Below are 26,654 nucleotides of genomic sequence, written 5' to 3'. Positions count from 1 at the left end.
GGGGGAGGCGAAAGGGGCGTGGCCTCGGCGGGGCGGGGCGGGGCCCGGTTGCCATGGCAGTGACGTCAAAGGGCGGCGGGGAGCGGGAGCGGAGGCCCGGCAGAGGTCAGAGGAAAGGCGAGGGCCGGGGGGGGCCCGGGGGGCTCGGGGGGGGCCGGGGGAGGCCGCCCCTGCCCGGGGCCCGCCGCTGCCGCTCCTCACAGGTACGGGGAGGGGGCCCGGGGGGTCTTGGGAGGGGTATGGGGCTCGGGGGGGGAGGCGGAGAGGGGGGTTGGGGGCGATGGGGGGGGGTTGAGGGGGGTTGGGAGAGGGCTGAGGGGCTGGGGAGCCTCCCCGGGGGGAGCCGGGGGGTTATGGGGGCCGCAAGGAGTCGTGGCTTCCCCTCAGAAGGAGCCCGGCACCCCCCCCCCCCCCCCCCCCCCAACAAGAGGAGAGATTCCCTCCCCAAAAGAGGAGGACCTCCCCCCCCCCCAAAAGAGAGGAGGAATCCCCCCCCAAAAGGAGGAATCCCCCCCAAAAGGAGGAGCCCCCCCCGAAGAGGAAGAGGAGATACCCCCCCAAAAAAGAGGAGACCCCCCAATAAGAGAATACCCCCCCCAAAATGAGGAGACCCCCCCCAAAATGAGGATACCCCCCCAAAAGGAGTAGACCCCCCCAAAAGGAGCATACCCCCCAAAAAGAGTCCCTCCCCCCCCCCCTCCTCCCCAGCACCTTGCCCCCTATAGCGTGGTGGCCTCCAACCCTGCGAGGACTGCCGTTATTTTTATTTTTATTTTATTATTTTTTTTTTTTTTGTCTAGCGAAAGACCTGTACCTCAAGGCGAGCGGGCCGCCTAATTACATAACTATAACTCCGTATCTCCGTGTTTCTACGTCTCCCTTTCCCCCCCCCAGCCCACCCGCTGCTGGAGGAGGATGCTGCGGCCGCGCGCGGAGCCAGGCCCCGGGCGCGCTTCTTGCTGGAAAACCCCAGAGCGAGGCCGTCAGCGTGTGGGGCTTGGTGCCACGGGCAGCCCGCCGCCGCCCCCGCGCCCAGGGGATGATGTAGAGGGCCAGGAGCGGCTGGGTGATAGGGAGCAGCGGTCGCGCTAAGGCAAAACCAGGTAAAGCTCTAGTTTGGTCCCGGGGCTGACTCCGTGACCTTGGATCCGTCGCTCTGCGTCTGCTTATCGGTCAGGAGGGGTAGCGCTTTCCAGGCTCGGCGCGAATAAATACCCTAATGACTGAAGTACTGAATAAATGCCCTAATGACTCTGAGGTGCTTATCTGCTGTAGCAATAACAGGTAGATAGCGCCGGTGTTTATACTGTAATAGCACAGGCGCCGCAGCCAGGTCTGCGTTTTGCGGACGAGGTTTCCCAGGAGTAGCTAACCTTGGCTGGAAACAGGCACTCGCTCCTAAAAGCCTGTTAAAACGTGCGGTGCTGCCTGACGTGCGGTGTTTTGTCGCCCTGTATTCCGTACTTTCATGTGGAGCGTGCTCCAGTTTGCTTCTCAAGAGCTGCCATTCCGCAGTGCACATACTTGGTGGGTTTTTTTTTTCCTCCTCCTCCTTGCTTAGGACAATGCTGGTGTCCTCTTCCACTGCTGAGGGAGCCCTTGTGAGTTTCTAACGTGGCTGGTTATCTCTGAGCTGTGTGGTAGGTCCGGTGTTTGGGTCGGGGATTAGAAGAGAGGCGTTCGGGTATATCTGGCCGTATCTTGGTACGATGGAGAAATGACTTTAGGGAGCGGTTGGGAAGTTATTGTGATACCTTTAGGTGTACCTGCCAGGGCTGAGTCGTCGCTCTAACTCCTCCGCGCTGTCTCGGGCGGGCTCCAACATCCACAAGTAAATACAAATTCCTTCCAGGCAGGCGTCAACGAAAACAACCCTTGTAGCTCAGTTTGGGGAACGATATTTTTGCTCTCAACACCGTACGATGCTCTGCGTAGAGAATCAAGTGTCTAAAGCGTGCCACAGGCAAGCCCTTCAACGCAGGAATCTGAAAACCGTGGAGGAGTTGCCCGGAGTGGTTCCCATGCTGCTGTGCAGTGGCGCGCAGCCGCTGCCAGGACAGGTGAGTGCAGCCGGGCGCGGAGCTGGGAGCTGAGTTTCCCTCTCTGCAGTTCTCCCTCGTGCAAGCTGGAGCAGCCGGGTTACTCGTCCGGTGGCTTTTTGCTTTGTTTTGCCCTTTTATTTCTTATTTTTAAATCTGTTGTGGGAGGGCACGCCAGGCAGAAGCGCTAATTGCCTGGTATCTGAAGCTTGGGTGCTTTTTCGAGAGTAATTTGTCCGGTGGCTTATCGCTGGTCTGCCGAAGTTGGCGTGAAACTTCCATAACGCTGAGCAGGAACGCTGCGCCGAGGAGGAGGTAAGCACAACACACGGTTTTAGTTTATCTTTTTAACAACAAAACTGAAAGCTGCTCTAGCTGAATGGCACCACGCCGTGAATTCGTGCTATGTAGGTGCCCTGGAAAAACCGCATACCCAGTTCCGCAGCCACCCTTAGGCATCTCTAATTTATGCAGGCAGGGCTCGCTGAGTGACTGCTCTAAGTCCCAGTGACCTTAGCAGGTTTGCAGAGGTCACATTTTAACGCAGATAAGTTGTGCTTGAACTATTTCTTCAGCAAATATTAAGAGCAAGTGTTTGTGTACGCAGTCACATGCTTTTTTTTTTTTTTCCCCCAGTCCTCTGCTGCATTTTCTGTTTTCCTTCAGGTTCTTGCTTACAAACGCTGCAGTGAACGTGGCATTTTTGTTTTGCATGTTTCCAGTCTATCACTTTAATAGTGGTAAGAAGCACGGGGGGTCGAGAACGACTTCTTTTTTTGAGGTCTCAGGAGCAAACGGCAGGGTTTTCCGAACAGGGACGCCGCTTTTAGGATCAGAACAACTTGGCGCGTGGGAAGCCCGTGCAGCTGGGTGCCGTCGGCACGCTGAGAGCCGCTCGGGCAAGTCGCTTCTGCCGCTTCCAGCAGCGCCGTGCGCCTTACGTAAGCTGGCCCCGTACGCCCCGTCCCCGCTCCCACGCGTGGAAATCGGCGTTACCTTACCGCGCGCCCCGAGAGCGGAGCGCTTAGCGGCGGCTCGCCGGCTCGAGCGTCAGCGCGCAGAGCTCTCGCGAGCTGAAGGGAGAGGTCGATGCCAAGAGCGTAACGCCGGCCTCCTTGGGGACCTGGGGAGAAAGGCAGCTCCTCCTGCTGCTTTTGGTCGGGGGCGCTGGAGGTGTAAAGGTGAGCCAGGAGTTCCTGGAGCTTTGAGCCGCATGGCACGCAAATGGACCACTGGCGCTGTGCTGATGGCTGCTGATAAAACAGGCGTGGATACCAAAGGACTAGGGTTTCAACAGTGGCTTCAGTAATATTTAGGACTGGAAAAAAAGGCTTTTACGTACTGTTAGTGTGCTCTTCCTGCTACAAGGTCTTGGGAAGGAATTGGGAGATGCTTTCAGGTAGGCTGGTGCTTTAACCTTGTTCCTCTAGCTAGCGTTTAGTCGTGCATAACGAAGGTACTGACACTTGCTGGGTGGGCTTGGAACGAACCTTCCATTACAAGGCTTTGGGAACAAACAACCCCTCCGCTTTTCTTTCTTGCTGAAGCTATCTGGCATAAAATCCCGCAGTAATGCGAGGTTTCTAGTTGGAATCAAAGTGAATCGTTCACCTTTTTTGAACACCACCTAATGCTTCGGTTACAAAGCAAAGCCACTTCTTAAATGCTCTTGTCTCCCCTGCTGGTGCTCCGCCAGCCTGAGGCAGCCAAATTCCTGCTCGCCTGTCCCGGTGAGCGCTTGTCTGGCTCTCGGGGTCGCTCGGGGAAAGTTTCCTCCCGAGCACAGGGCTGGGAAGGGCTGGCTGGAGGAGAAGCGCGCTGGATTGGAGGGCTCGCGTGGAAAGGCCGTGGGAGGAACGCGGGAATCTGTCGTGGCTTCCCCCATGTGATCTGTGCCGTACCCCATGAAACAATTTCTCATTGTGCTGGGGCCACGTGGAACACAAGGCAAGCACACCGGCTATCTGCAAAGGAGCAGGTGCAGCGCTTTGACGCTCAAAAGCTGAACAAATTCCTGTAAGCGAGTAGTTCGTGCAGAGTTTAAGGAAAATTACTGGCAGAACATCTAAGAGGGACTTGAGTTTTCATTTTGAGTAGGGAATTGAATCATCCCTGCTGCTTTTATCACGCAAATCGGGGAATGCACTGGCTTTTTTTTTTTTTCAGTGCTTTTGTTATTTTTTGAGGGTATGAAATCTGTTTTCAAACCTTGTGCAGGAAGATGGGCAGCAGCGTAGTTTTCTGCGTTTTAGCAAGCTTGCAGCAGCTGTAAGAGTGTAAAAATTATTTAAAAACCACCTGTGCGGTGTACATTCAGGACTGCATGGCACCGTATTTTGTTGCTTTATGGATATTTATGCGGATATCCAAGTCCACGTGTATGTTGTCAGTACTCAGTAGCGTTTTCGTGTTGTTGACGTAGACAAAATCTATTCTGGATGCTTAAATCTGCTAAAATATTTCTAAGAGAGCTGGCTGCTGGAGCAAGTTTCCCACAGGATGCAGTGGGTGTCAGGTCCAGAGGTCAGTGGCAGACAAAGTCAAGTGAAGGCTCCTCTGGATTTATCTTCCGGCTTTTTTTGAGGAGGAGAAGTTTCTCTTTCTAAAGAGGCGTGGAACTTCTCCTTGTTACTTCCTACCTTTCCAGATGCTACTAGGTATGTACAGGGCCCTTCCCGCTTAATTTTTTTTTATCAAAAACTTTTATTTTCTGTAGGAGAGAAAAAAAGGAAAAAAACGGAATCAGTGCAGTTAATATATTCCTGAACTCTCAGCACGGAAGTTGCTGGTGTAAATCATAAAGCCAGATGGAGTTTGAAGCGCCTGTCATGCACGGCGTCGGAAACGAACGTTCCCGATACCAATAAAAGGGCCAGATTGGGACTACGTAATTAATCCCTTCTCAACACATGATAAGGTTTGGCTACAGCAGTCGGAGAGCTGCTGGAGACAGCTGTCAAGTACTTTGAGGCAGTGCATTGTTTGCCGAAAATAAAAATACCGACGTGGTTATTCTCATAAATGTAGGTGTCTTTGGGTGATTTTTTAGTACTCATGTTAATATTAGTACTCATAACACCATTTAAATGGGAGAATAAATGTGAGTAGCAGCTGATTTGGGCTTGAATCTATCTCCTGGCTTAAGTACCTACATAACTACATTTATATACGTGAAATATGGATGTAAATAAAGTATATTTAAGACAGGAAATGTATAGAGATTAGTTTTTTGGAGAGTTACGTAGCAAAGCCTGCTCTCCGTTGGAGCCTACGTGAAATGCAGTGACTGGTGAGCCCCAGGGAGCGATCTTGCAATTAAGGTTATTCACGGTACGTATCGGTGACCTGGCAGAAGTGCGCAGGAAGGTGCTAAAAAAGAAAGTGCTCGTGAGCTGGTACGGTGCCTGTGCCGGAGGCAGCCGGGAGGAGGAGTGGGCAGATGGCAGTCGGTACAAAACAGGTGAGTAATGAGATTGAGAGCAGGCTGAATAGACTTTGCAGCCGCCCGTGCTGTTTGCATTTGTGGTTTGGTTAAGCGATAGGGATTTTTTTTTTTTTATGATCTGCGCAAAGGAAAGGTAAAACTCCTGAGCTGGCACCGTAGGTGGTGGTGGAAGCGTGGCTGCTGGGATGAATGGGACGGTCAGAGCTTCAGGAGCTGGGAGAACTCTTTAAAACAAACAAAACCCCGTTTTATACCCCTCACCTGCAAGTTTATTCAGATTAGTTTGGCACGTGTAACACGGAGTATTAAGGAAGCACTCAAAAAATCTTAGTGCCTGGATAACGCAGATTTGCTGCCTGATGACAGATCGTTCTGAAGCAGCTCAGAGGCTGCAAGGCCTGTTTGTGATACTTGGGTTGCTTAATTCACCCAGTTAGTTTTCAGACTTCCTAGACCAGAACACTGCCCGAGTGCGCATTGCCTAGCGCCCTGATCTCTTCCAGATTGTTGCTTGGAGGCACTAGGGCAAAGGGATGGCTGTCGGGGGCAATGGTTGATCCCTTAACCCTTAGCATTGTGCTAGGTGTTGTAATAAAAAAATAAAATATCCAGAAGCAGAAACGCTGTCCCCGCCTCCATTCTTGCTTCAGGAAATTTATGGTATCGGTTTCTAATAATAATAAAGGCCTGCAGGTGTAAGAGGATCCACTGAGATCCTGGTGATGTGCCCAGCAGAAACTTTAGCAGGGCGGCAGCAATCTCGATCTTTCCTTTTAGATACCTGCCTCAAAATCTTCCTGCTTTTTTTACTTTTTTAGGGTTCGGTAAGTTACACCAGCTGGGAGCTGGTCTAGCTGGAGAATGCCCTGCTAACAAAAGGGAATCGCTCCGCCTAAGCTGGCACTTAGCAGGAGCACAAGCTGCCTTGCGGATCATTTGGTGCAGATAAGTTTTCTGTGCTTGAAGTTATTCTTTTTGGAATATCAGTTTGCTCCTTGGATGCTGTCACCTTGCGATGCCTCAGTCCGAATGAGACCTGCAAAGAGTTTTAACTGCACGAGGATGCTGAGGGCAGGAGGTCTCTATTTCTGCAGAACCGAAGGTTAGAAAGATAAAGGAAGAAGATTAAAATATCCCCAAGAAATGCCCTAGCTAAGGTTTGTTTCCTGACTGAGGGCATATTGAATCCTGTGGGAATGAGGAAGCTAAACTACTGAAGGGCTGTTTAATTCCTGTGTTTCACACTGAGTCAACACCGCGTTAGATAAGGAAGTGCTATTCGTGGCATCTGTAAGAGCGCTGGCATTTCTATGAAGAACACAGAAATAAAACAAGTTAGTCCAAACCAGATCTTTTTGCTGTGTAAGAGCTGCGTGGAGAGTGAACGCTGGGGGCTGAAGATGAGTATAATAAATCAAAACGCCAGAGGAACCTCGGAGGACTTTCTTCGTCTATTCACTTCATTGTTTTCTTTGCAGATACAGCACAGCTCAGCCAAATGCAGGGTCATCATTGTTCTGGTGCTCAGAGTGTTTTCTAAACGTTTTTGAAGACTGAACTCTCTTTTCTGTGCGTTGCCTTACGCTGGTCAGTGTGTTGCTTGGCTCGTTTAACGCGCCGAGTGTTTTTACATGCAGGAGTCACGGTGAGAGCCCGCCGTTTGGGGTGAGTGGTGAGGTGCGTTGTGTTGCTGCTGATAACCCACAGAAAGGACTCGAATCTGTACCTTCTGGAAACTGCTGCCGTTTCCCAAAGCCGATGCTTGGCAACAGAAGATGCCCTGCTGACCTCTGCGGCTTGGCAGAAAATGCTCCTGTGCGTGTGAGCTTGCGAAGCGTACATCCCAGGGTACCGACTGCTCGGGGCTGCTGGCACGGCGTGCTTACATAAGAGGGAAACAGAAGACAGAGTTATTTAGTGAAATAGAAATTGGAAGTAAAAGGGGAAATTAGAACAGATTGAAAACTCAGCTCTTGCGTTTAACGGCGACCTTTCTAGCTGTTCAGCTGCTCTTACCTGGAATTTCTGAGATATGTCTCAGATATTGGACCTGGAGTGCTTACAGCAAAAGCCTCATGTCAGTGCTGCTTCGGGTAGCTTTTGGTTAAGTATATTTTTTCATCTCAGCTTCTTTTGTGTTTCTGGTACGTACTGGTGCTCTGCCTGCGGTTGCAGAAGCTGTTCATGGCTTTTCCTGGAGAGGGGCACCTTCATGCTTAAAGGCTGTTTTGTTTTTTTTCTTTTTTATCCATATTCGTTCTGCTGAGTGGTCTGTTTGATATGCATCATCGTTTTAAAATGTTCTTACAGCATCCTCATGTGTACTTAGTGTAATGTGTTTTGTTAACCTCCTGGGTTCTGAGAGTGCGTCTAGCTTCCTGTGCAGGGCACATGTCAGCAGTGCTAATAATATATCATAAAGCCTACCAATAACTGATCTGGTCATATATGGGCCGTGCTTATAAATAAATACAACTCCCAAAGCAGTAGATTGAGGGGCAACAATGAGGAAAAAACACTTACCCTATTTATTATTTTGGAGATTTAACCAGTAAAACTTTTTGAGAAATTGATATTACATTCACTTTTAGAAGGATAACTAAGCACATTTTTTTATTTTTTATTTTTTTTTACCAAATCAGGCTAAGACAAGAAGCCTAGCTAACTCATTTTTAATATTAGTTTCAGACAGGACTCTCTGTTTTCTGGGGGAGACGAAGGCAGTGTTTTCAAGAATGTTTCTCCTGATGGCAGCTCTGTGAGCCTAATTCCCCGGTCTCTCTGTAGGTCAAGGACACCTTCATTTTCACGCAGCCCTTTGCTGTGGGATAGCTAAGCCGTCTGCTGACGGGATCAGGCACGCTGGGGTGGATTCAGGTCACTGGAACACTGGGAATGTTCTGGTACTGGGGAAGGTAATTCTGCAACCTGTCCCTCATCTGCTCCGAAGGTACCCGGGGAGTGCTTCAAGGAAGTAGCAAGGGAAGTTAAGGCGACTCCGAGAGCTTTAGGAAGATGGGTGCGCTGTGTCTGTAGGCTTTCTAGCAGAAAAGAAGGCTGTGACACTAAACAGAGCTTGCAGCGTTCAAAACTTGAATCAGCTGTGAGATAAGACAGATTGTTTGAACAAGGGAACTTGAGAAACTTTCTTTGCCTAAAATACCCGTCTGTTTACTTTGTCTCTTTCCTCTCTGATTTTTTAATTTCTCTGTGACTTGTCAAATGGCTTGGCATAGCTGATCCGATGCTTTTAATGCAATTAATTACAAATGGCTGCAATAGTTAATATCCTGAGCTGCTATGTGATTAGGCACGATTGTCTAAGCTGGCATTTTGCATTTGATTTCAGCCTGTATGACAGCTTTGGGTTCAGAAGTCTAATCCAACTTTTATGATGTTTTTTTTTCCAGTTTGAATTTGGTGACAAGTGACTTGTCCTGATAAACACCCTGACCCAGGATCTGTGAACCTGGTGATTCAGTTAAAAGGCAGGTTATGCCAAATATTAACTAGAAGCAATAAAATCTCAGGAAGGAGAAATGAATCTGTGTACTTAACCATCCTCGGTTCTAACAAACCGCAGTTGTGATTTTGAGTGTTAACGTGAAGTTGCGTACTAGAGTAGCAGGAAGAACTGCTGGATTATTTGCCTCTGTTTCTTATACAACACAAATTTCAGCGTGAACTTCCTTATCGTTGTGGTTAATATCTGATTTCTTGCTTACATCTAGATTTTACAAAAGGGACCTGTGTTTACACAGCTTGGATTGCTGCTTTGCATGGTATTACCTGTACATTTCACGTAAGAATAGCAGGCATCCCAATAAAACCAAATCTCTGCTGCACTTCTCGAAGACTGTTAATCATTAACTGTCCACAAAAAAAAGAAAAGAATTGTGAGTTTTCATAAGTCAGCTACTTAAAATGAAACTGAATACTAGTTTTATGTCAGTTTACTGATGGAGTATAACTGCACTGTTGTAGAAGTCTATTGAATAGTAAGCTGTTAATAGAACTATGTGGCTGTGGCTTCAGTCACTTCTTCATTCCCTTTCCCCCCCGCATAGAAGCAAAATTTATTTTAGCTGTCCAGTTAATATTTGCACAGTTAGGAGTTTTAGATCAGTGTACCGGTTACTGAGAATTGTGATGTTTTCTGTCTTTAAGCTGGAAAATACAATTCGTCTGAGGAATTCTGCTTTTAAATAGTATCATAGAATTAAGTTGGATTTAGACTGAATGTGAGATTTTGTTTGCTTACGGGAAGTTGAAGGCAGATATTGCCAACTGTAGCACTAATTTTCTTGCACTTAAGTGGAGCCTAAGGCAATTAACTGGGACTGTGCAGAGGCAATGAGGTTTGGTCTGTTAATGGTGCTAAAGTTTATTTTTACACGATGATTAGAAGTCTATATTTGCAACCTTTCCTTGAGTGTCCCATTGAACAGGTTAATTTTTACTTAATTATTTGCACAGAACGTCTTTGCCATAGAAATGAGGGGGCTAATGTTCACTTTTCTGGTTTCAGTTACATCTTAATTCTTAGCATGGAGGGGAAGATCACAAGCTCCACGTGGAACTGACTTCTGAAACTGAATCATTTCTTAGCAATTTCTTGATGTTTTTATGTTTCTGGAGAGCGAATATGGTTTTCACTAATTCCTGCTTGAAGTGCAGAAGTTCTGCAAAACCAACTGAGAATTTGCAGTTGGCCACTAAAATGGCAAATAAAAGTTGGGGGTCTGTGATAAGGGCTTTCAGTGACTTGTCCTGTGCTTGAAGTCAAAAATATGTATTGAACAGGGTGAAGAAGGCAGCTTGATTTATAAGTTGAATAAGTCTCTGAACACTCGGTTTTCTTCACTGTCCTGGTTTCTTTGGCTTGCTTTATGTAGGAAAAAAAAGAAAAAGGTGTGTGAGGGGGTGTCAGTTGACACAGATCATAGATGATAGCCCTTGTGGGAAGCTGAATGAGGGTAGTGTTCAGCTCTTTCAGTAGGTGAAATAAGTCTTATGGGCTTGAAACCTCTTCCAGGGAATGGCAACTAGTTTACGAACTAAACATGGCAGGATTCCTGTAAGAAGGTGTTTTATTGTTGTTTTCTTTTTTTTTTGTAGATACATTACTGTTTATATGCAAATGTGTTGAAATGAGTTGATATGGGCAGCATTACTACCCTTTGTAATTTCTTTTTTTTCCTGTTGTGGTTCATTTTGTCCCTGCCCATGGCAGGGGGGTGGAACTAGGTCATCTTTAAGGTCCCTTCCAACACAAACCGTTCTGTGAGTCCTTTATTTGTGTTGGAGAGAGGTCTTCTTTTGAATGAGATCGTTGTCCTCTAGGAAGGTTCCCTTATAAATCCTGATAAAATCGAATTTATCGTGTAGAACCTCGAGACTTAATGATGTTTTTGTGTGGGAGCTCCTCTTTGGGTTTGACTTGAATCTCTTGGGCAAACGTTTCCACCGACCTGTACCCTTGACCTAATGAAGCAACTGATGTTCATTTGTTAATAGCTGCTGAAGGAGGATCAAACCACATCCTTGGTTAGAGAGTTTCCTTAAATATTATTTAGGAGTGGTAGCATTCAGAAATCTGTTGCACTGCCAAGTTCTCCAGGGGAGCTTTTGCCTTAGGTAGCTGAGATGCTTAGGAATGCTCAGAAGTGTTTCTGTTTGGTTTTGCATTTATTTGGACTTTCTTTTGCAACCTTCTTTAAGGACAGAGTACTTTCTGGACTCATCTGTACTACACGTATACCAGCAGGTGGAGCATCGGTAGCGTAAAATGGACTTCTCACTTGGAGGTCAGGTGGTTGGTAGGAAAATAGCCCCTCCAGCACTTCAGGAAGGTGATTGCCGTGCACGTCTTGCTCACTTGATGTCCATGGAGGTGGAGTCTGACTCTGTTTGGCACAGAGGTTTGGGGGACAGCTCCATGTTAACGTGATGTAGTGTTAGCAAAAAATGTTGGAGGACAATTTTCAGACTTGCACTTGGGATGAATTTGGATGCAGAGAGTGAAAGGTAACTTGCTATTTCTCTGGTGCTGTTTTAAATGTCTGTTTCCTGCTGCAAGGCTTGGAAGTACTGATGCTGGGTCTAAATAGCTATAAAGTTGTTCTTTTAAGGGACTGTGGCTTTACCAAGTTTGTGGTTTGTTTCTGGTTTTTTTGTTGTTTACTGTGGCACGGGGGCAGGTTCTTGCTGTGGTTTCACAGGTCACCTTTATTGGTTTAGTGCTGTACTGCTACCAAAACAGAGTCCTGCCCCCCGGGAACTACAAACAGTGGCTTCTTCCTGCCAGCACCAAGGGTTGTCCTGCTGCAGTAACCGAGACCAGCTACCTGCTGTAGCAGAAAACTGATCTTTTTTTTTTTTTTCCCAGGGTTAGTTTGCAGCTAAATACAGTGTCTGGTCCAAGTAACTTGCATCAGAATTGTATCAAATCTCTATGACGCTAGAGGAAATAGGAATCCTTCGTCCAGAAGAGAGCTAGCGAGACTACTCTTCTGCTACTATGCTCTTACTGTGATCAATTTAAACCATCCTGAAAGTGCACCAGTAGTCAGAGTCCTTGGTGTGAGTGTCCTAGTAGTCTGTTCGTATCTTTGGAATGGTCCTTGTGCAACAGCCACCCAATAAACAACATTAAATATCGCTGAATGGTGTTCATACCACACGGTTTTTGCTTTCACACGTTGCTCTGTATTTTGCGGGCATGCATATATTTTAAGTGTCTGTGTTCTGTGACTTAAAGTTTAGCTAGTAAAAATGTCTTCAGGATGAACTTTGGAGTAACTTCGCCTTTTCATCTGCAGAGTGCCTGTCACTGTGGGCTGGGTAGTGGCGTTCCTTGCTGCTGGTCGTGCTTTCCCTCGTCAGAAGTGAGTTTGTGTTTTCCCTGTTTGGTTGGCTGGTTTCATATGAACAGCAGATGGGAAGAAGATGAAGTTTACCTCCTTCTCTTTGAGAGAACACTTTTCCCAAATTCAGTCTCGGTATAAGTTGTAGCAGATCTCACACAGCTCTTGGAAAGGACCTTGCTCAGGACAGAGCTCTCCAAGTAGCAGCAACTCTGACTGGATGGCATTTGGCAGTGCAGGTTTAGGATGGTTTTGACATTGCGGACATCAATATAAACCCAAGAATGGACCTGTAAATTTCCGACTTTTTATATAAATTGCTGCGTAACGAAACCTTGCAGCGGGATAGTATTCAGGTTTGTATTGCAGCCCAACCATCTTCAGGAAAGATTTCTTACATGAAGTGCTTCTCCTGCCATTTATTTTGGGAGTCATTGAACATCTCATTAAACTGATTCAACTGGCGCAGTAGTTGCAAGTTCACTTAGCAGATTACACTGGTTTTAGTTGGGATCAGGAATGCGGTTTTGATCAGCCTGTTCAGGTGGCCTCTAGTCGCTGGTCTGCAGTTCTTGTGGAGCATTTAAAGCCGATACCTTCTGGATGAAACAGAATGGGGAGATGGTTTGACTGATGCATTGAGATAAATGATACTTAAACCACAGGCAGGACTAGAGCTGATTTGGGAGTAAAACCTTGTGGATTACATGTAGGTTGAGCATTTTCTTCAGCTCAAACTGCCTTGTTTTGCAGATCTCCTCCTGTCGCGCTATGCTACCTGCAGAATTTCTTTCAGATGAATCCATTGGTTCACCAAAAGGTGTGAAAAGAAACAGTCGATGCAAGGAAGAGAGTACATCTTAGCTCCTCGTCTATTGACTGAGTACATCTCGTTCTTATTCTGAAATTCAGTGACAGCATGAGGCGATTCAAGATTAACTGGACCAAGAATATCCAAAGAGCAGGGTTGTGATGTGGTCTGAATATCTGAAGTTTCTCTTTGCCAAGCTGTTCAGTGCACTGCATCCAATTGTTGCTTAACCTGCGGGGTCCTAGGAGTTAGTAGGAGGAGGAACCAGTTCCTCTGCTCCACAGGTACTCGTAAAATGCTCGTTTATTGGTTTAATTCTGCTTATCAGTCAAGTACTTGTAGTGTGACAGAAGAACAGTTCGGAGGGTAGTACAATCAGTCTTCTGTGATGAGTTTTGTTATGGTTTGGAAAGCCATGCTTACTACTGTGAGGAAACAAAATTGAGACTTAGGGAAAACAGAGACCTGAAATCTGTAGTTTATCCCAAAATGTAAAGCTTTCTTGTGTATTGTTTAAGAGCAGGAATTTTAAAATTCAGTCTTGAAAATTAAGTCTTGTGAGAGATGAGCAATGCTTTCTGGGGCCTCTGCGTATTATTCTGTACATCAGTGCTGAGAAAGTGTTTGGCTTGAATCTCATTACGGCTGCCGTCTTGGCTGCAGCCACCGCTTATAGGGCCCTTGTGGGGTGGGGACGATGTCCCTTACCCTGTATGCAGTTTGCCTTCCCTGCAGGGAGCTGTTGCCTTCCGTTTCAGCTGGCTTCTCCCCCAGCTTCTGGGCCCTTGCCAGCAGGGCTGTTGCTCAGCCAGCTCTCCCCAGCCTGCGCTGATGCCTGGGGTTATTCTGCCCTGGGTGCAGAGTGTTGTGCTTTTCCTTCTTGAACCTGATGAGGTTTCTTTTGGCCCAGTTCTTGGGCTTATCAGGGTCTCTGTTGGTAGAAGTGCTGCTGCTCGCTCTGTCAACCTCCACATGGAGCTTGTTCTACGTGGGTGCCTCAAATGTGTCTTCCAGAAGCTGGTGGTAATCTCTGTTCCCTCTTTTGACTTCCTTGGATGGGAGTCTGGTGGTTCTTGTGCTTGTCACATGGAATTGTGCGAATTCCGTGGCATTTTGTATCGGTGATGCTGGTAGTTCTGTCTAGAGTACAGAAAAAGAAGGCTTGTGCATTTGGTAGTTGCTAAGCAAAATCTCCAACAGTATAAAAATCAAAGATTGTTTTTGTGATGTCGAAAACAAAATCCAGCTAAAAGTTACTTCTGTCTTCTCCAAACAACAACTGAGCAATGATTGCCTTCTCTTATTGTAGTCCAGTAACTAAATGTTACTTTGCTCCAAGTAAGGAAATACGACTCAAAATCACCAGATAGACTTTCCTGATCTATAAACATGTCAGGGGTATATCTTACTACCTCTTGTGTTATAAATTGTATAGGGAGGTGGCTTGATTCTAGAACAAGTGTTGTTTGCAAGGCCATGAAAGTGGTCATTTTTTATAGATACTTGTCAGATCCTGTGCAAGAGTGACTTGAGAATACGGAGAAATTTCAAAATGAGCTGTTTTGGCGGTGCATTGTCTTTTAGTTACTAATACCTGAAAACTGATTTCCTGAAAGCAACTTGGTGAAATCCTACCTTTAGAGAGACCTTTCAAGTACTCTTAAAGCTATTTTTGTTGCTGTTGTCTGATTTTTGCGTCTGAGGTGGTTGATGCTCAAACGGATGCCGTGACCGCATGCTGTTCTTGTGTGGACTGCTTCCTTTGGGGAAGCAGGCTGTATAGGGGCACTTAAACGAATGGGCCCCTTGGGTATTACTGCAAAACAAATAATTAACTTTTTTTTTTTTGAACTTGTAATACCAAATGCCACACACTTATCTGATGTTCTTGACCTGCGTGCTTGCTGGGTTGAGCTTATTTTCTTGGAAGTAATTAAAAAAAAAACACATATATGCTTTGCTGGGAGCAAGGTTAAGATTTATAGTTTTGTGCAGATCACTTCTCAGTCCGATCTCCTTCAAGGTTCAAGCGCAGCGGAGGAGTTGAGCTGCACTTCATACAGAAAGGAAAATGAGCTGTTGCAGCAGTGCCCTTTCACCAGGCTGCAGCAACAATCTCAGACTCTGCTTACTGAAATTACAGCAGAGGGAATGTCAGAATCTGTCATATTTGTGGCTATACAGGCTTGGAAAGGTTAGAATATGCTCACACAGGGCTGCTCTTAAAACAGGAGCATTTGTTGTGTTGTGTAGCCTCTAGATCTCTTGGTGGCTTGGCCTGAGTTGGGTGTTTCCGTACCGTCTTCTCTAGTAATATGGTGTAGGCTTAACTGTTGGATCTCTGATGGCAACAGAGCATCCAAACGTGTCCTCGGGCAGCGAAGGTAAGCGGTGGGACTCTGCAGCACGGATGTCTCATTGCAGTTCTGAGCTTGTTTCCGTCAGTGGTACAGAGGGCTATTGTTGGCAGCTGGTATCACCAGAGAATTATAATTGCAAATGTGAGTGAAAAGTCATTAGATGAAGTGTGCTAAATGTGCCGTTGTTTTGGAGTCTGCTACACCAGACTCAATTTGATAGCAGCTTAAAAAAAAAGGGGGGGGGGGAGGAAAGGGGAGATGCGAAGAGAAACAACCTAACCTAACAAATAACATGTACAGCTTTTCTTTTTTTTTTTTTTAGGGGAGGTTTTTCCATTCATGCTTGGCTGTATTTGAGACAGCAGGCAGGGAGGACTTCAGTGTTGTAGGAGAATTCGTAATGAGCATAGTGTGTGTGTGTTTTTGTTCAGTTGTTGTTTTGTTTTTGAATAACCAGAAAATAAATATTAATTTAACTTTTTAAGAGTAGAGCTCTTCTGATCCTACTGCAAAGAACATCTATTAAATTTATTCTTTATGCTTCTATTTCTTCTCAAGTGTTAGGGTTGTTTTTTTGCCCTCCTACATCTGTCTTCTGCTCTCATTAAGAGATGATCAGATCCATTATTTTGTATTCAGCAGTGTGAACTTTCTTTGTATGTTCCAGATTGAGTACAAGATGGAGATGATCCTCCAAAGACGCCTTTCACCAAAAAAAAAAAAAAGCGCTCACTTTCTGCAGACAACCTCATCGTGTTGGACCAGAGATACTTCTTACCTTGACAGAAAAGACAGGCTATGGGCGCAGATTGGGAATTGGAAGACTCTCAAGATAAAACAGAATTGTCATGTGGAGGTACCTGTAGCCTATGTGAAGTGATTTGTTTTAATAATTTCTAGTAAAGCATCTCCAAGACTACACTGGATGAAATGATATAATTTTGTTGTAGCTCCTTGTGAGGAATCAGGCAAAAATTCCTTTTCTGTTAGAGGGACCAAAGAGGCACCCTTTTCCCTCAAAGAGGGACCCTTTTTCTGTTCTTGATTGCAGGTAAACCTACTATTGGGGTTTTTATGAGGGCAATTCGTTGTAAGTTCTTAATAACAGATGTATTTTTATTTTATTTTATTTTTTTTAATTCTAAAGCAAAATGACCTTGGATTAGCCACTTCCTGCCCCCTGAGGTGGTTGCAAAGATGACTGAGTACTGCAGAACTTCCTAGGTTACCTAAAATAAAGACTTAATTTGACTGGGTAACTTCGTGGGTATGTTACTGTACCCAGTAGAGAGACAAGAAGGTGTTTTATAAATACATGATTTCTTCACACTGAACTGTTTTCAGCCAGAGGGAAGAAGAGGCTTGGGGGGGAGGGTGTGTGTGTGTCTAACTGCAGCCTTCAATTGCTTAGTGGATCACAGAGAAGAACCAGGTAATTCTTGAAGGACAGCAAAAGGATGAGACACAATGGACGCAAGTTGCAGCAGGAAATTTCAGTGAAATGTAAGGGAAAAGAAACTTCGGCCTGTGGCTGGTCAGGCACTTGACCAGGTTGCTCAGAGAAGTTGTGAAATACCTGTGTGTCCTTGGAGATGCTCAGAATTTGAGTGGAAAAGACCTTGAGCAACTTGATCTTACTTTAGATTCAGCTGTCCTTTGAGCAGGGAGATTGCTCTAGGTGATGTCCAGAAGCCTCTTCCACTGTAAGATATTTCTGGATTCTGTTTGGTAACTAGCTTGAAATTTTTTCTTCAACAAGCATAGGTTTAGCATTGTTCTAAGCTCTCTTTCTGATCTTCTATTGTAATGACTTTTCGTGTCTTACTTTTTTAATCTGTGCTCACTAGAGTCAGAAATGGGGTCTGCAGAGACCGCTTTTGTAAAGCACGTACTTAACAGCTGTTTGGAGTCTCTGTTGCATAGGAGCTCTGACTCCATTTCGCTTTACTGGATCTGTCCAAGTCAAGCTTTAAGAAAGTGAAACCAATTTCCAAGGTGCTCTTGCAGTGCTGTTTTTGTTACTGTTTTTCAACTTCAGTTTTGTGTATTTACAGTTCACAGCACTAAATTTTAGAAGGAAAATATTTTGGAGTAGAGTGAGCTAAGAAGTTGAAGGCAAATTGTAGCTTTCTCCTATGGAGAAAAATTTGTGAACTCTGTTGAAGCTGTGCAACTTGATTGTGATAGCATTTCTGCATGCTGTTCCTGTGTTCGTAATTGATGCATATCTGCATTTACATGGGTTATGGCAAATGACAGTGAGCAATCTCTATTTAGTTGCTGCTCATGTACGTTTTGGAGAATTAATGTGAGAAATGAATAGGGCCCAAGTCTGTCTTGCGTAATGGATCTGTGTCAGTGCTTGGGCTTGCTATGCTGTAGGAATTCTCTTTGCTGCAGTTCTAGATTGATAGTCAATTATTTTCTTACCTATTACACCTTGATTCTTTGAAACAGTGAATCATGGAGGGGAGTGCATAAGATAAATGCTTCTTCCTCATCATGTGTAGTCACAGCAGACAAAATTTACAATTTTGTTCTGTGTTAGCTCATGCTCAGTTGTGGGGCAACCGGGTGGACGCCCTTCTGAATCAGGATCTGAACTTTATTTTGGCTCACGCTACCTTGTCTTCTGTAGTTTATCCCCTTCCTTTTGTCAGATGAGAACACTATTTTACAACACAGACATTGTGAAATGCCTGTGTTTTTCTGAAATGATGATATACATGACATTTGCATCCAACCCTCACTTAACTTTATCTTGGCTGCGTTAACAGTATACTGTTTTCACACTTCCCATTCATTGTTAAAACGAGACATACTTTTGCTTTCTTACAGCCCAATTTAAAAAATCTTTATCTATTACACTAAAACTGGTAGTTGTACTGTGTGTGTTTTAGTGATCATAAGCAGGGTGCGTAGTTTCCTTAATACATAAAGGAAATGCCATTTTAAAACCGCTTACATGAATTATGAAGAAGTAGGAATTACATCATGCAGTGCTTAGTGCTACAGTGAACTCTCTGGGGCTATTGTATCAGGAACAGTGAGCCAGCAGGAGCAGGGAGGGGATATAAACTACCTCAGCTCTGGTGAGGCCGCACCTCGAGTGCTGTGTTCAGCTTTGGGCCCCTCAGTACCAGAAGGACATCGAGGCCCTGGAGCGTGCCCAGAGCAGGGCTACGAAGCTGGTGAAGGGCCTGGAGCACAAGTCCTGTGAGGAGCGGCTGAGGGCACTGAGGGTGTTTAGTCTGGAGGGTGCTCAGGGCAGACCTCATTGCTCTCTGCAACTCCGTGAAAGGAAGGTGTGGGGAGCTGGGGGTCGGCCTCTTCTCACAGGTAACTAGTGATAGGACCAGAGGGAATGGCCTCAAGTTGCGCCAGGGGAGGTTCAGGCTGGATATTAGGAGACATTTCTTCTCAGAAAGAGCAGTCAGGCACTGGGACGGGTTGCCCAGGGAGGTGGTGGAGTCACCGTCCCTGGGGGTGTTCAAGGAGAGGTTGGACGTGGTGCCTGGGGACATGGCTTAGTGGGTGACATTGGTGGTAGGGGGATGGTTGGACCAGGTGGTCTTGGAGGGCTTTTCCTGCCTTAATGATTCTATGATTACAAGACCAGAGCCTTTACCTACCCTAGGACGTGCAGTCAGTGTTCAGGATGGTGACACATCTGAACCGCTGCATGACAGAAGTGCTTTTGGAGATGATTTGGAGTACGTAAAAGCTGAAAGCTATGGTTCTTAACAGCTAATGCTGATTCAGATGCCTTACTTTGCACAGGACAAATAGTTTAATTTATCCTGTGTAATCCATGAAAAAGTGAAATAAAAATGCTTGTATGCCATAAGGCTAGTTAAAAATGCGTATTTTTTTTTTTTTTGCTTAGACTTATAAGAGGAGTTTGGTGGGGAGGGAAATGGAGGAAAGAGCATGTAGAGAGCTTATCAGTCCACATATCATTATTCTTTAAGCAGACTACATAGGAGCATGCCGTAGTGTTTTAAAATCCAATTCCTTACTACTAGAAAACTGGTGTACGCTGTCTGTGATTTTCATTGTGAAGTTCTACCATTTTCTCTAACTTACATGCAGTTCAAGAGTTCCTTTATATTTAGGATTTAATGTTTAATTCTCAATTCTGTTCTGGTCAATAAGCATGACTTAAAATAATCAGAGCAGTACTTAGGATCTGGATTCCTTTGTCAGCAGTAACTTTTTTATTTTGCTCGCATCAAGCATCTGTGTCCAAACTGCTTTGACAGGTAGACTGATCGACCAGACCTTGACTCCAAAACACACACGAGCATGCATACTTAGACTCCTTTAACTCCTTTTTCAGTTATTTGTGTGCCAACTGACACTTCAATGAATAATAGTGTAGATTTCATACTACAAGTAATGCTATCGTTATTGCTGTTCTTAACAAAAGCTGTTAACAGCATTTACAACGCCAGCAATTGATATTCTTTAGTTTGTAGTAACATTAGAATAATTAGAAAATTAGAAGAAAAAAAAAGGAATTACCTTTAACAAAAGCTGGAGTATGCTGTCAGCTTATCTTTTTTTATAAAAAGTGTATGGGAGAACACCTGAAGAAGTTTCTTTATGAATACCCGGCTTCAGTTTTCATCAAGCTTTTATTGATTTTTATAGAAGTTGTATCCCTCAAGCATATAGCTGCACAGAATGATCTGTACTGCATATGCCTTTTAATACCATATCTGGCTGGAACTGCAACTCTAACTCCCGTATACAAATACAATCACGTTGTAAGATGCTGTGCAAATATCTGTAGCTGACAGTGAGTTTGATAAAGCAGTAGGAGACTTTGTCTTTTATAGCGTCTGGTTTGTGGTGATTTACGTGTTAAAACAAAAGGAGGCTGACGGGAGTTTGTTCTCTTTAGGTGACATTGCAGTAACCTTTATAACTTCCTCAAGAAGCAAGTGTTAAAGGAGAGCAGTGGAAGAAATGGTTCATTGCAACTTAATGCTCAGCAGCCTAATTAGCCAAATACCATGTGCCTACCTCTGCATGAAATAACCCATTTCTTTCCAAGGTAAAATAGGAATTTTCAGTTTTGGAACAGCCTGAAGAGGCCTTTGTTACAAATGACCACTGGCTTTTTAACTATTTATTCTCAAATAATGAAGGTCAGCATGGTATCCATAGCGACTGCATGCAGCTTCCTCATTAATCTTGGCATTCTCCTGCAATAACTAAATTCTCTTACTGCTAACAAGTTTTCGCATTTCAGAAGGAAACCTTTATTTGAAAACAGGATGCGATTGGGTTTCTGTAACTAAGAAATTGTGAATATGTAGCTTTTCTTCACTCTTAAACTACTTGTCATAATTTCCACTTTCTGACTTTGCTTTGGAGGCCTTAACAGAAAGGCCCAGAACAGGCAAGCTTAAGTTGCGGAAGTCTACATGTAGTCTGGCCATAGAAAACTTCTTAATTGTGAAGTCCTTTTTCTAAAGGGATAAAGAATATTAAATGGGAATGTTGCTCTGTTTTCATCTGTTAGCTAAAGGAAGGTTTTCTACTATAAACTACAAAATAAAGGCATTTAATAATAAAGGCATGTGAATATGATCAAGCCAGAATGATATGGTTAAAAAAAAATCTGCTGATAGACATTTCAGACCCTCCAGGTCTATCACAAGGAAGGGGGGAACTTTTGCATCACCAGGAGCACCACTGAAGTCCTTTGGCATTTGTGGGATTTCTTCTGCCCAGAAAATGGGAATCAAAGTATTAGAGAACATGAAACAACTCAGTGTGATGTACTTAATAAACCAAAGTAATCTAAATTAAATTCTTTTTAATAGTATCTGGAATTGTAAATATTTTTAACATTATAAGAGTTCTTTTAGCTGAGAAGATACTGACTGTATCAGACCAGAATGCTGTCTTACAGGAGTTTTGGTACTTATTTGTCGAAGAAGGGAAGTAAAATGGTTCCATCTGGAGGATGTTATTGTTTCCCTCCTACCCTGTCCCTCTCCTTTAATGCTTAACTCAAAGATAACTGTTTATATTTTTTATTTGGTTGTTTGTAACAGACCCATAAACTGATCAGTCATTCTAACACTGGGGGAAAAGCATACTTTCAGATTTGTTTCTAATACTTTTTTCACTATGAGTATGGCTTGTTTTGTTTGTGTGCTCAATTTTGCATATAGCTTTATATATATATATATTTATACTCTCCTTATATTTTGAGAGCTCTGGAAATGATTGTACAGGAAGAAAAAAGTATAAATTTATAGGTGTATATATAAATATGTGAACCTAACAAGGTCTAAAAATGTGTATTAAAATTGAGTATGTGTATTTTCATATGTTGCATGTAGAAACTTGGTTAAGTAAGCATATGTTGATCTAGAATTGTGTTGGTTTGTTTTAACAAAGCGAAGATGAGATTTTCTTCAGACTTAGTTGAACAGCAATTTGTTGGAATGTTAGAGGACCATGTCTTAAATTTTTTTTATCTCCCCTCCTCTAAAGGTCACCAACTGCTTTGTACAGTTAGACAGTGGCAGTGACGCATCGTAGTCTGTTGCTGTAAACATCCCCGACTGGAAGCTGTAGCAGCTCTAGCTTTCAGTCAGATGTTTGCTGCACCTGGCTACTCTTGGGCAACGTCTGACAGAAAAGGTGCCGTAACGACGCGTGCGTAGATACGTAGCTGTTAGTTTCTGTAGACACAGCCGAGCTGCCTTCAAGCAAGTTAACCTGGTTGTTGGTAATAGTGCTGCTACCATCCATTGAAATCTAATCTGTTATAAGTGGAGATGCAAAGTTACTGCACTTGTGTCACTCAGAAGTGAGTCTGCTGCGTTGCGGTGCGAGCTACGGAATTACGCCTCACTGGAACGTAACAGCAAGGGGGGCTTAATTTCGTGTACAGCTATCTGTAAACCAGACTTTCATAAATTGTCTGTCTTAACAGCTTGTTACTTACGACTCTTAGGAAAAAATATGTTGTCAAGTACTTAGCAGGCAGTTCATCGGATGTGCCTTGCTCCTTGTTGTTCTTTCCGAAATTCTGTGTTCTGGGTCTCCTATGAGTGGGTGGTGCTCTTATTGTTTGTAAGCTGGATGTAACCCAAGGCCAAAATAAAGGTTAAAAAAAATAACACAGGATGTATTTTTGTAGTAACAATGCATAAAAGATATAGTTGTTTGTGGCATGGTCACTTTGGTTTGTGCTACCCTCACCACGGCATTTACGAAGGATTATTCTTTACACAAAAAACAGATTTTGAAAGTAGTTCAAAATTAACTCTTCACTAGCTGTTGACTTAAAGCAATCATTTCAACAAGAACAACTTTGCAAAACAGCTTCAGCACTCTTCACCTTCTTCTCTACTAGGAAGTGAGACCTGCAAATGCTGTTTCCTAGATTTCGTCTGGGATTTCTTTTCTCCTTTGTTTCTCTTTAGTCCTTTACTTGTAACAGATGGGGAGGGGAATCGCATGTACAAGTAAACTCTGCGCTTTAGGCGGAAAGTATTCTTGGTCTGCTTTAGCTCTACATTCCTCCCTCTCCGAAGAATATTAACTTTATATTCCTTGACATGTGAAAGGCAAACTTTATTAAGTTATTTGATGGTATTATTCTAGTGGTTATAGTAATACCTTGCTATTGTTTAATTTCAGCATAGGGATTCTGTAGAAGATCACATCCAAAGATACAAATACTTAATAAATAAAATAGGGTTTTCTTAGTCCTGAAGAAGCTAGACAGCAAGCATTGGAAGGGTAATGATTCTGAAGCAGGTAGTGAATGGCCACTTGTGAACCAAGGACAGCCATTCTTCTACCGTGGTCCCATGACCCTAAATATTAAGCTTCTGTTACCTGGGTCATCTGTCCAGTAACAGTGCCCCGTGGTTAGAGAAGGAAGGTTCTGAACTTGTATATCGATAGCACTGCTACGAAGACTTCTTTTCAAAGTAACGCACGTGCAACCGAACCTCAGTTAAAATCTTTTTTTTAAATATGATGTTTGGTTTGTGTACTTATTTCAAAAAAAATACTTTGAAGCGGGATCTACAAATCTTGGTTTCCTTTTTTAAGGAAAAACACAAGTGCTGATAGTCATTTTCCAAGCTTTCTTTACTGTAAATATTTAGCATTTCCTAGCTCTGTATAGTATTTGGACTTAAAAGCAATGAAGTGTTGCCTGTTAACATTCTTCGCTGAATGATCAAAGTAAATGTTATCTCTTAGTTAATCTAATAGTCATTTTTGTTAGTGCTGTCTTAGTCTTGCCACATGCCAGATAAGTGTAGAGGAAAAACACGCTGTTAGTTCACATGCGGTTTATCAGTCCAGTCTTGTGGAACTTTATTTATGTAATAGTATTAATACATATACTCAAACACAGCTATCATGTCTTCACATGAAAACAAACTGAAGTGGTGTGCGACTGTAGGAAATAAATAAAAAACCCACACTGAGTTTGTTTGGGGTTTTCTTGCTAAGTGTTGGAAATACAAGGATCTCTTGTTTTCTGTACGTGAAATACAAACTACTGAACGTCTTAACGTGTCTCAAACATGGCTGTTGTTTGCGAATGAAGAAAGTGGAGTTTTTTTAAAAGCTGTTGGCCAAATGCATTTTTATGCGGTGATACAAGGTGGGCTTGTAGTACTGGCACTGCTGGGAAGGGGCTGCTGGGTCAATGGATTTTAGGGATGGAAGAGGCAGGCTTGATGTCAGCCTAGTCATCAGCAAAGCAAATTAGTGCATCTTGTTAATATGAATCTTGTTAACGTGAAGGCTGTAACTATGTCTTATGTTAGAAGGAGACATAAATAAGTTTCTCATATTTAAAGTCCACTAATCTGAGAGTGAAAGCAGATATCTAAAGGAAGAAAAGGAGGTTGGTGCTCCAGAGGCCAGTGGTGAAATTGTGAACGTGCAGCTACTACTTCCAGGCGACTGTCATACACAGTGCAGGTGCAATGTTTTGGAAATGAACATGCAGACCTTTGGAAATGGAAGCTAGGGTGAATACCGTGGCCCTTGCTTGCTGAGCAAGTAGAATGCCTGTGAAGCTGAGTGTTTGGGGGCTGGATTAGTTGCCTGTGGTTTTCTTCTAGGTGTTTTCTCTGACCACTTAAAAGCACTACATCAAAGTTCTCAGTAACTTTAGGCTGCATGAAGCACTCTCCCCTTGCTGTGAACTCACGGATGCATTCAGTAGAAATGCTTGATCTCTTTGTTTGTTTGTTTTTCATGTAGTGAACCAACTGTTAATGTTTGGAGGAGCGCTTCCCCCAGCCTTTGCGTATGAAATGATCTGCATCTGTGGTTCACTCTTCCCAGTAAATCTGTAAAACACCTGCTCAGCAAAGAGCTTTGAGAAGGCTGAGACTTGGCCTCTTGGTTGACTGAGTTTGTAGAAGTATTCTTTTTTTCCTGGACTGGTAATATTTTGTTTGTTCAAGGCTGTGGATGCTAGATCAGACACACATTTAAAATAAGATGTTGAAGCTTAAGTAAGTGTCGTGTTCCCTTGCTGTTAAAATGACTCATTTCTGAGTAACTAAGTCTGTGTGGAGGAAAATAAGAAGATTGAAATAACAAGAAGAGTACCTTGAAAAAGTTTTGGAATGGGAATTAATTTAAGAAAATGCAACACAATTAGGAAGACATTCAAATTTAGCAACAAAACTGTAAAATTTAGCACATAAAGGAAGCTATGGATGTTTTTAATACAATACTACAGGAGTTGAATTTTTGCATAAACCATTTGAGATGGACATCTCTGAGGACTGTTACCCGATTTGTACTACCCTGTTCATGTTCCATGTATATTTTGGTGACGAGTATCAATTTTGAAAATGATTTGAATTTGAGATTTCTGGAAGGTGCCTACTTTGAGCGTCAGGAGTCTTGGCAGGTAAGTGCAACAGAACGCTGATCGCCATGGTCTTTGAGAAACTCCTTTTCTTCCTACTTTTTTTCTGATACCTCTACAGTAGTAGGGACTGTGCATGTATATTCCTGTTCTGATATTTACAAGGTTAAATGTTAAAAAAATTTAGTGTTCCAACCTTATTACGTCAGTAAAGCTTGGTAATTTGCATGCGCCTTATGAATTGCGTAAGTTGTAGCTCACACAATGTATTGCAGTATGTCTGTGCCGATTCATTTTTGGATATCTTGAAAGCCAATGCTGTATTTATATTGTTAAGCTAACTTTTAGTTCCTGTAAACATCCTACACTCAGCTATAACAAGTGGTAGGGCTGGGGGGTGGATGTTTACTTCAACTGACTTGGAAAGGCAGCTTTCCTGAATGATCAAGTGACATATTGGCAAGAACGGAATACTATTTTCCAGTAGTATTCAAATAAGTTTATTGTACTGTAAATACTCTTCTTTTGTGGAAGCAATGTATTCCTATAGATGTCTTAATAGTCAATATAAACCTTAATTTGAGCATGTAAATACATGTTTATTGTAAGTCAGTCTTTAACTGCGAAAACGTGTATCTTTTTTCTGATTGTGAATAAACTGTGCTCCTACTTCCTTGTCTTGAAAGGTGAACTTCTGGTGTCCTTAGTTCACCCAGGATACACTGGCGATAGGGAAATACCTAAAATCTAATATCGAATGTTCAGTTCTCAGTTGCAGCAGTGATTTGTTATTTGTCATCTACTTGTTCGTTGTCAAAGGAAGAAGGGATGATAATGGGTAGTGGTAAATAAAAAGAGAAATAAATAAATGAAACGTTAAAGTGGTAAAAAAAAATAATTTAACTGTTTCTGTTGCCCTTTGTATCAAACAAAATCAGAAACATCTCATTTTGATGGGGAAAATTTGTATAGCAGAACACAGAAGCAGCCAATCTTTAGCTTTGCAGCTTAACTCTTCTTACTAGATTCTAGCACATCTTATGTGCTAGAATCTCATTCCTGCTAATGTTTTAAATACTGATCTCATACTGATGGATGTATTAAATGAAATACAGCTCCAGTATTGGACAATATTAAATATTATCTCTAACTGTTCAAAAAAAGTTAAAAAATAATTTTCTTCAGACCTGACAGATGAGGGACCTGGGATTCATCACCATTGTGAACTATAACTGGGTTTCTTGAGGATCACTTTT

At 43.4% G+C, this 26,654-nt stretch overlaps 1 protein-coding gene across 14 annotated transcripts; it reads left to right on the top strand.

Moving 5' to 3' along the window:
* On the top strand, positions 1–26,293 carry LOC308189236 (uncharacterized protein). Of its 14 annotated transcripts, none has more exons than XM_080579034.1 (6): positions 1–105; positions 895–1,103; positions 1,853–2,060; positions 16,189–16,377; positions 16,933–17,024; positions 22,035–26,293. In XM_080579034.1, exons 3-6 carry the CDS (start codon positions 1,923–1,925, stop codon positions 22,057–22,059), a joined length of 444 nt encoding a protein of 147 aa, XP_080435160.1. In that variant the 5' UTR covers positions 1–105; positions 895–1,103; positions 1,853–1,922; the 3' UTR covers positions 22,060–26,293. The 14 variants fall into 14 exon arrangements, 7 of the variants coding, with proteins under 7 accessions (XP_080435160.1, XP_080435159.1, XP_080435164.1 ...); XM_080579033.1 differs by having other exon boundaries at positions 39–105; positions 801–1,103; XM_080579038.1 differs by lacking the exon at positions 22,035–26,293 and adding an exon at positions 20,428–22,028 and having other exon boundaries at positions 39–105; positions 801–1,103.
* Positions 26,294–26,654: the final 361 nt, after the last annotated feature.

This window comes from Anser brachyrhynchus (assembly GCF_964034855.1).
Source record: "Anser brachyrhynchus genome assembly, chromosome: 2".
Taxonomy (NCBI): domain Eukaryota; kingdom Metazoa; phylum Chordata; class Aves; order Anseriformes; family Anatidae; genus Anser; species Anser brachyrhynchus.
This window is presented reverse-complemented; position numbering and strand designations above follow the sequence as displayed.

Bases quoted from the DNA above. Each gene is read 5' to 3' on its own strand.
- LOC308189236 (XM_080579034.1), top strand. From the start codon at position 1,923: ATGCTCTGCGTAGAGAATCAAGTGTCTAAAGCGTGCCACAGGCAAGCC. The intron at 2,061-16,188 runs GTGAGTGCAGCC...TGTATGTTCCAG, and splicing joins CGCAGCCGCTGCCAGGACAG to ATTGAGTACAAGATGGAGAT. The intron at 17,025-22,034 runs GTAAGGGAAAAG...CCTCCTCTAAAG, and splicing joins GCAGGAAATTTCAGTGAAAT to GTCACCAACTGCTTTGTACA.